The sequence below is a fragment of the Lactuca serriola genome, chromosome 2 (genome assembly GCF_051521515.1).
Source record: "Lactuca serriola cultivar US96UC23 chromosome 2, Lser_US96UC23_V15, whole genome shotgun sequence".
Classification (NCBI taxonomy): domain Eukaryota; kingdom Viridiplantae; phylum Streptophyta; class Magnoliopsida; order Asterales; family Asteraceae; genus Lactuca; species Lactuca serriola.
Genome location: NC_136409.1, coordinates 191,742,229 through 191,751,686, shown reverse-complemented (window position 1 = coordinate 191,751,686; position 9,458 = coordinate 191,742,229). Strand labels below are relative to the sequence as shown.

Genomic DNA, 9,458 nt, shown 5'->3' with positions numbered 1-9,458 from the left:
TGATAGAAGAGCCCGGCGACGGAAACTCCACGCCATCCAAGGAAGAGAGACCATAAGTGCTCTCAAGATGTTGGTACTCGGTAGCAAAGGGTACAATACCTGGAGGACTCGTCGTGAGAAAGAAGAAAGGAAAATGGAGAGGAAAAAGAGGAATAGCAAAGGAAAGGAAGTGTAAAGAAGGAAGTATGATAAGCACTTTTATAAGAAAACAGAACGAGTGGGATATTCAAAATACCTGACACGATGACGTAACCGCTGGCCATCATGAGCGGTCACGTCACCATTAAAGTCGAAGCGGCGAACAAACAGGGAAACAACACGTATAGAACAGTTAAGCCCAGAACGTCGTAGCTAGCAGTACAACGCTACGGCTACCGGACTAGGGGACTTGATGACGTGCCTTAGCCAGCATGGAAGAAGCACGCCCGGCCAAGGAACCTGGCGCACTGGCCGGGCTAAGCCAAGCGGGTTCAGCGCCCGTCAGCGCCCCTAAGAGCAGGGCGCCTCGGTGAAAGGTTCGCGCCCGCCAGAGACGCTCTCGGCGCCAAGACAAAAGATACAGTCAAGCGACAAGGCAAATGTTCAGGGCATTACCGACGGAACCAATTAGCAGTATTCTGACAGAAAGAGGCGCATTACCCTCCAATCAGTGCCTTTAACCTTGTCCCCCAAAAGCGATCTTATCTTGTACGGACAAGCAGGGTCGCTGAGTATAAAAGGGCACGCTTAGGAGCCCAACGGGTAAGCAATTCTCTTCCAGCTCAATACTAAAACCCTAAAGAACTTCACCTGACTTGACCATCGGAGTGTCTTTCTAGGAGCCTCCTCCCGGGAAACGGCTGACGGCCTTTCTTTCTTGTGATCTTGCATAACTCATTCACGAATCACCGGAAGAGCTCAAAAGGGGTCGAAGCAACGTCGCATCATTTATATTGATGTTTAATGATTGTCATCGACACCTAGGTAGCATTCCTTTTCCAAAAAAAAAAAATCAATCGTTCAATCAATTCCCTTCCTTGTCCCCAAACAGGCACCTAATTGAGTAACTTTTATCCTCTCATTCATTGGAAAAAGAAAGTCTTGGAAACACAAGTTTATTATAGAATATCACTCTAATACTTGAATCATTAATATATAAATATAATATGCCTACATGAGAAAAATGTTTTATTCCTTGAATTACTTTCCACTCAAAAAGGTTAAATTCCAAATGTATTTAAAAAAATATACATATAAACATCTTTAAATCACAATTCAGCAACCCCTGCCTTAACCGGAAAAGGGGAAACTGTTATACTATATTATATGATGATGATGATGATGATGATTCATGAGGTTTTGAGTTTGTGAGATTGTATTTAGTAATTTACACTCCTCCTGCCTCTATCTTTTCCAACACTTCCAATCTACTTTTCCTTTTCCAACCTTGCATTGTGGCCACAAGGTTTATTAGCCCCACCATCTGACTCTTGGTGTATTCCTACATCATACATCATACATTTATATATATATATATATATATATATATATATATATATATATATATATATATATATATATATATATATATATAGAGAGAGAGAGAGAGAGAGAGAAAAGAATTACCGGATGAGCACGTGCCCAGTGCACATATTCAGTTTCTGGAAGGTAATATGCCTTGATAAAAGTTTCTACACTCTGTAACTTTGGCTTAACATTAATCGTCACAAAATGCTGAAGCCCAGTCATCAAAACCTGAAAAAGTAACACAAAGATTAGTAATATAGAAATTTTCAATTCATAAATTAAAAAAATAAAAACCTGAAGATCCAATAACATGAGGGCACGACCCTCATCAGAACAGCGTTTGACTCTGGAGAGTCCTTCGACTAAAACTTGAGAAATATTTTCAAGTCCGTATCCTATTAACACATCTTGAACCTCTGTTTGGATGCCTCCATGAGCTAATCTTGTTTTGTAGTGCTTAAATTCTCCCAATAAAAGATCAACATACCTGTAATTCAAACAACCCATTTATTTGTATATTAATAAATAAAGATGTTAAACAAAAAGATAAGATAAAATACCCGTTATGCTCCATTCCAAGCTCTTTAACTTCCCATTTAGCATTCGCAATTCTATCAACATACCTGTGAATGAGTCCATGATCAACCATAAATGACATGAAATATGCAATACAATTATATATATATATATATATATATATATATATATATATATATATATATATATATATATATATATATATATATATATATATATATATATATATGTTGATTTACATAGTAGCATTTGTCATGTTTTACCCACTAATATGAAGAAGCGATTTTGCAGTTGTTCTATGGATTTGGTCTGTCAGATCTGGAACTGAATCCACCTGTTAAAAAATCAAAACAGTTGCATCATCAGATATCATCTCCATCTTGGATTTTGGATTTTTGATTTTTTTTAGAATATGGTACCAAATTTGAATAAAATTCTTCAACGATTGATGATTTATTTGCCAAAAGTATCGATTGAAGATGAGGCTTGGACTTGTATAATAATCGAGCAACAAGAGATATAGTGTCTGCTCCTGTGCATCTTTCCTGCAGCAGCATAAACACCAAACCATGACATAATGTAATAAATTTTATAAAAATAATCTGGATTTTATTACCTTGAGGCCAAAAGAGGTGGTGGGGACATGAGTAGAAAATGGATTAGTAGGTGTGATGTCCATAAGAGGAAATGATGACTTGTTTAACGAGTCTGGAGGAGATGGGGAATTTATCCACTGATTGCAATCTTGAGATATTCTGGATAAGCTCGACTTAAGACGATCTGAAGAATCCCAAAAAAAATAAAATCAGCAATTGGTATTGGTAACAAGCAACAAAATGTAACAAATTTGGTCAGAGACAGAAAAGAATAAAACAACTTACAATTAAGATTGGTGTTCTGAGAACCAAAGCTTTCAAACACAAAATGGAAAAAGATCCCAAACAACTGGCATATCCCCTGTGTGTGTGTAATGATTTGACTCATTTAGACTCTAAATAATGTAGTTGCTTTAAAGCCGGCCAATAATTACTTACTTAACTGGAATTTGCAACTACATACCTTGAAAAACTCAACATTGATTATCTCTAGTTTTTGCATTAGCCTTGCATATTTATCCATCAGCCTATTTTATGTATATACATTACGTTTAGTCAAGGAAACTGAATACGACACTTATTCATTAAGATTTCAGAGAAATACAAATTCACCTGAGAACGCATATTGATGACCCTGTGTGTGCTCTAATATCTTCAGATAAAGAGTGATTTTTTGAATGTTTGTGCTTAGAAATACGACTTGGTAGTTGACTATCCTCATCAATAAAATCTGCAAGAAGATCTTCATTTTCATCTTCAGAAGTATCAGCATGACCATGGCCATTGCTGTAATTTACATCACCATTACTATGTGAAGAATCATTCTTGTGAGATACTGATACAGATACCCCATTGGTTTTTTCACATGCCTCTGAACAAAACGGATTCCCAGTTTTAATCCAATGTGAGAATCCACCTTGTTTACTTCTGGTTTTTACTAAATTAGCTGAGGTGGCAGTTTGACTTGTCAACGCAGCTCCATCACCAACAAGGCCTGCAAAACTTACTACCTGAATCGTCTCTGGTGGCATCATGAACCAACTCTCCTTTTCCAAAACCATTTTCAGAGCCTGAAAGATGAAACATTATCTTTTTTTCAGTTTTTCTATTATTAGCATGAAGAGAAGAATATAAGTCAAGTCTTACATGTATATTTTGTTTGTGAAAAGCAAGATAGTAGTTTTCAGAAATGGATTTCAGTTTCTGCCTAAAGTCAACTGCTTCAGTCCCACAAAAAGCCTCTCCAGCCAAGATGAAGGTGTTGAGATCTTCATATATTTTTAAAAACTGATGCATGCTGGTGGAAGAAACTGCAGTAGAAGAGAGTAATACAGAGACACGACTTGTTGTAAGTTGCCAAAGATTCCTAAGACCTCTTTGTAATGTTTGTGAAACATGTCGTGTGGCATCGTTTCGAAGGTGAAACCACGGGGACCCACTCCCACTGCTTGAAGCTTCACTTCCATCATCCCTTGATTCTGAAACAGATGCATCATCATCATCTTGTTTCTGTGTCTCCATGGAAACCTGGATAAGATATTCAAGAACCAGTTGTAATTAGTAGAAAATCATCACTACAATTACATTACAACAAGGATATGAATCATACCTTATACTCTGAATGGAAACTCATAATTGTGTAATATGAGCACATCAATTTGAAGAGGACAGATAGAGTCTCCAATAAACACTTCCTAAACTCGGATTCAGGTATCCGAGTGCAAAGATCACTGTATGTGAGCCTGAAATGTAAAAAATAAATACAATTTAAGTACAACATGTAATAGATGAAAATAGTAAAATTTCCATGAAAAAAATATACCTAGTGCTTTGAATTTCAGCAGCTTCAAGATCCTGTCACATTCAATTAATTAGTCAAAAAAAAACTAAATCAACAAAAGCATATGATTTAAGGTTACCTCTAGCATGATGTTCTTAAGGACTGCATGTGTTTCAGATATAACCTCCTGCATAAAGAAGCTTTGTATCTTCTCAGCAAGACCAGAAACATCACCAATCAATGCATAAGCATCAACCACCTGAAAGATTGGAAATAAATTTCATATTTCACAAAGTAAAAATAACAAATTTCAGTTATTTTACAACAAATTTCAACACACTCACAGTCAAAAAGCTTGTTTCTTTAAAGTCTTGACACACCCCCAATAAAAGTGAATCCAATTTCTGTAGAGTTCTTCCAAGCCATATCTGCAATGTACATTTGTATTGACTGTATCAGTATACATGATGTACAAGTATATGTCCAGCTGGCAAAGTAATATAGGATATAATGATGAATGTATATGAAGGGTATCTTAGTAATCTTACCTCCACACCACGACTCATCTCTTGTATAGCTGAAAGCTCTGATAAGCTGTCCAGAAGTTGGAGGTACTCAGACAACACCTGGAATGCCTGTACATGACAAGATGTATATTTATTATTTACACTGCTATGATAAAAAGAAATTCTTAAAAAAAAATATAAAAAAAAAAAGTGCACCTTAGAGAAATTTTCTTCATTGACATGGGTTTCAAGTTCTACTTGCATGTCCTTTGCACGAAGAAGTGCTACTAAAACTGGAAGTATGTCCTGTGAATTTAATTTATATTTATTGTTAGATGTGCATATAAGGTTAGTGATGTTAAAAGTAAAATTCTGAAGGGTTGTGGAATAAATACCAGAAGATTTTGTTTCTTTCTAGAATATGTGTTAACAATGAGGTCCTGTGATACCTCATTTCGTGAAGAAGTGAGGTGTCTTCTCCCATTCTGCGCATACAAAATAAACATGCATAATGAGTTCTAATATAAAGAAAAAAAAAAGAACTAACTTAACCATTTAATCATCATGTTTGATTTTATATAGCGAGACTAATTCTATTTCTAACTACCTGCTTACCATGCAAATGACATTTGCAACCTTCAAGTCTTTCTCCAGCTCACCTACCAAATCCATTCCTTTCACTGAATGAAAATAAACATCAAAGCTTCATCATCATCTATGAAACCTGAAAAACAGAATTTTGAAAATATTATAGGCATAGCATTAATCTTACCCATTACTTCATGATTCTCCATCACTTGGCGTGATAATCTTTCTGTTACTCTATCCAGTTGTAATAATCTTAGAGCAGCCTACAAGAAATGAATTGTAAATTTAAATGGTAAAGTAAACATTCTTTATCATGTCTAAACACATGGTAAAATATAAAAAGTGGATCAAATTACCTTCCCCTCGAGATATGGAAGATCATTTTCGTCAGATGGGAGATTCTCTAAGGTGTGTTGAACAGGATCAAACTCCTACATAAAGCATTTGGATATGGAAACAACAATTATATAAAGCATTTGAATACGGGTAGTCTGAAATGTTAGTTAAGAAATCTCATAGATGTAAAACCTCTTCATAGAATTCTTCCTCAAGCTCTTCTAATACTTGATCATGTGGCTCACTTCCATATATAGAAGTGAGCTCTTTAGAGCTTGAAGAGATATTGTGCCTCTGATGTGGAGGGATTGAAGCAAGTGCACGAGCTATGGTTGCTGCAGCTGCAGCACGTTCTGGAACCTGTAAGACAAATCATATTGAATAATCAAATTGAACAACACAACTGGATTCATCATTTTATCTCAGTAAACTAAACCACATTGTGAGCACAGCAACAAAACAGATAAATTATGAAGTCTAAAGAAAAAAAAAAAAAAAAGGATAGACAAATCACAAATGTTGTCTTTGGTTCCAATTTAGGGACAAGAAAGAATTCACACAAAATAGATACTAATGAGACGAACAGTGAGACCTCCATTGGTTTAGTCTTCACTCTTTGCTTTCAAGATAGATACTAATGAGGAAGTCAATTTTGTAGCCTTTAACATGTGGGACTTTCATAAAAAAGTCTTTGCATGGATAGGAATTTCTTCATTACTTTATTCTTTTTCTTGTCACTTGATTCTTTTACAGACTCGTCTTTATGGTAAGTTAACTTGTCTTAATTCAAGCTTTCACTACAGTTATAATTTTCTGTCTCTATTTTTGTGTGATATCATTTTGCAGATTCAATGTATGTTGCTTTTTTGTGTGAGAACTTGTATGGAACGTTGCATAAGGGCTGTGATCATGTGATATGGAATATGAATAATCACAATACCATTTCTATGAACTTATCAGAGATTCATACATTGTAAATTGAGCTAATCTGAAGATATTACTGTTGCACAGAGTACCAAAAACAGCAATCAGAATTCGTTGGGAGTGGCAACGATAATAGAAAAATTAAGGAAAAGAAGATTGCAGTGATTCGGATATGTCCAAAGGAAGCAACTAAAGGCTGCAGTTAGATAGAAGCTAGAAAACTTCTATTGTTTGAACAAGACGTGTATTTACCTTATTTACCCCTTCAACTTAGATACACCAGTTGTATGCTTCTCTTCTGGAAACCATGTTTTTAGTTTTCTCTTAGTCTTATATCCTTAAGTTGAAAGTGACAATCCTACTTGGGACAATCATGATTCATCCATCAGCATTAAAAAAATTCTATACTCTCTTTGTCCAACCATGAGAAATTTCTACAGTTCATTTATATGATTTCAGTCAAATTGAAATACAAATCAAATTCCCTTTTATCAAGCCTTGGAGCAGTTGATAAGATTTCTCCTTTGTAATCTAAAGGTAATTGAATCCCACAAACAACCTTTATACAAAAATTCAAGAGAAATACCATGTACAAAGCCCCATAGCTGTGTGGAAAGAATTTTCAAAGATGTTCACAGTCATTGTGGAAATCATGCAGACCCCATCTTACATAAGAAATTCTTAAAATAACTTTAACAAGTTTCACTTACAATGTATACACAGTTCCCATTATAAAGTTACCATGCCCACTCCCATTAGCTCCAAAACATCAACAAAGTACAGAACAAAACATATTTATTATCATAAAGATGTAACTTTAAGCTACTTATCAAATTAAAAAACAGTATTATTATACCACAGTGGAGCATAGGGCATGTTATGGGAGTTTCTGTGTGTATGAATAACAGTTCACTAACAAAAAGCATAGAGTTTAGTTGTAGGGTATGCATACCAAAAACTTTCAACATCCAAAACTTTACACTGGAAACTAACTAGACCATGATCTATTATATTAAACTACTTCCATTAGAATGAAATCAATGCACCCATTCAGTCTACAGCACAAAACAAGTGATGCAGACTTATAGCTATTTGTCTAAACAGGAGTTGTAACACTCCAATTACCTCGGGACGATCTGAAGTCGAAGGAAGGAAGCCGAGAGATCTCGCGGAGCGGACAGAACTAAGAAACTTCTCACCAACCTTTGAAAAATCCATACCACCAGCAGCACCGTCGCCGCCGCTGCCTCCTCCTGGAGATAACAGAAGCGAACCTAGGAACAAAAACCTGGAAAGCTCAAAACCCTCGGGGCTCAAATTTCCGTGATTGAAAGCGAGTGGAATCAGAGCAAATGGAGTTGCTGAAAAACTACTTGGCTGCATCTCATCAAATCAGGGCTCTGAAATCAAGCAATTGATGAAATCGAAAACCCATTTGTGAAGATTATTCAGATCGGTGTTGAAGGGTTTAAAGAGCCGTGGAAGAATGTGAGATCAAAAATCGGTTTGAGGACACAGAGTCACTGTGTGTCTCGATTGTCTTGCGATTTTCTTTTGCATATCTATCAAACTGCTTGACCTTGACTTCGATGCCACTCTGTTTTTCATGTATTTTTTTATGTATTTTTTTTTTTAATTAATTACCAATATTTTTATATTTGATATATTACACATTGTATAACCAACCATTTAAAATCAAATTATAATTGATTATTCATAACTAGATTATGCTGGTAAATAAACTTATATTGGAAAAATGTTTGGAAGGTTTACAATATAATTTAAGATGATTCATTTATAAAGAGATGATAATTTGTTCAGTTTTTGACATGATTGTTTGTCGGTGTGATTATTGCCATGTGGGACATTTTGAAGGCATGAAACTTGTTCCTTTGTATTTCTCTATGATTTCTTTTTTGTGGCCCATTTCCTTTATATTCTTATGTCCTCCTACTAATCACTTCTGGTATTCTTTTTAATCACTAATAAATTAAAAGATTGGTGTAATGAACAAATGATTAGATGATACATTTGTGGTTGCGTGATTATCATAAATAATGTTTGTCTTTTCCATATATATATATATATATATATATATATATATATATATATATATATATATATATATGGATCAAATGTGAATCACAAGTATTGTGTGAATGTGTAACCAAATTGTAGCCACTTGATTAAAAAAAATAAATGGATGTGATTTTAGGGGTACATATTATTAACATGGAGTAACATTTACTATATAACTACATTTAGTTAATTATAAGGGCAAAGTTGTAAAAATGGTTGATAGTATATATGGAATTTTTGGATTATAAGCAAGATGATCCGTTTTTTAGGAAAAATAGTTATATATGGAATTATAAAATTTACGTTTGAATTTTTCAAACGATTTTTAGATTTACGTCTATTCATAATGCTGACATGATCAATTCTTAAAGAATACCAAAATTTAGCAATACTCATTGAATTTTTAAAGAATGAACCATTATTGTTCAATTATTATTCCAATTACAACATACTATTTTAACGAATATTCAAATGTAGACTTATTTTACTGAATTCTTAAAGAATGCATTATCATACAACTGTTATTATTCGAACACAACACACTGTATATAAGTTAAAATTACAATTCTTAAAGAATACCATAATCAACTTGTATATAAGTTAAAA

The 9,458-nt window shown here is 34.4% G+C and overlaps 1 protein-coding gene across 2 annotated transcripts; it reads right to left on the bottom strand.

Moving 5' to 3' along the window:
• Nucleotides 1-1,154: 1,154 nt before the first annotated feature.
• On the bottom strand, nt 1,155-8,333 carry LOC145087888 (uncharacterized). Of its 2 annotated transcripts, none has more exons than XR_013700908.1 (23): nt 7,899-8,333; nt 6,042-6,209; nt 5,870-5,944; nt 5,698-5,776; nt 5,541-5,605; nt 5,321-5,410; nt 5,142-5,231; nt 4,968-5,054; nt 4,764-4,847; nt 4,559-4,678; nt 4,462-4,493; nt 4,249-4,381; nt 3,786-4,166; nt 3,252-3,709; nt 3,103-3,166; nt 2,925-3,000; nt 2,660-2,823; nt 2,463-2,588; nt 2,311-2,377; nt 2,067-2,129; nt 1,801-1,993; nt 1,606-1,734; nt 1,155-1,480 (listed from the first exon to the last, which is right to left on the bottom strand). XR_013700908.1 is itself a non-coding variant. In XM_079025991.1 (23 exons), the coding sequence occupies exons 1-23, from the start codon at nt 8,154-8,156 to the stop codon at nt 1,367-1,369; spliced, it is 3,120 nt and encodes a 1,039-aa protein (XP_078882117.1). In that variant the 5' UTR covers nt 8,157-8,331; the 3' UTR covers nt 1,155-1,366. The 2 variants fall into 2 exon arrangements, 1 of the variants encoding a protein (XP_078882117.1); XM_079025991.1 differs by having other exon boundaries at nt 2,307-2,377; nt 7,899-8,331.
• Between the last annotated feature and the right edge of the window lie 1,125 nt (nt 8,334-9,458).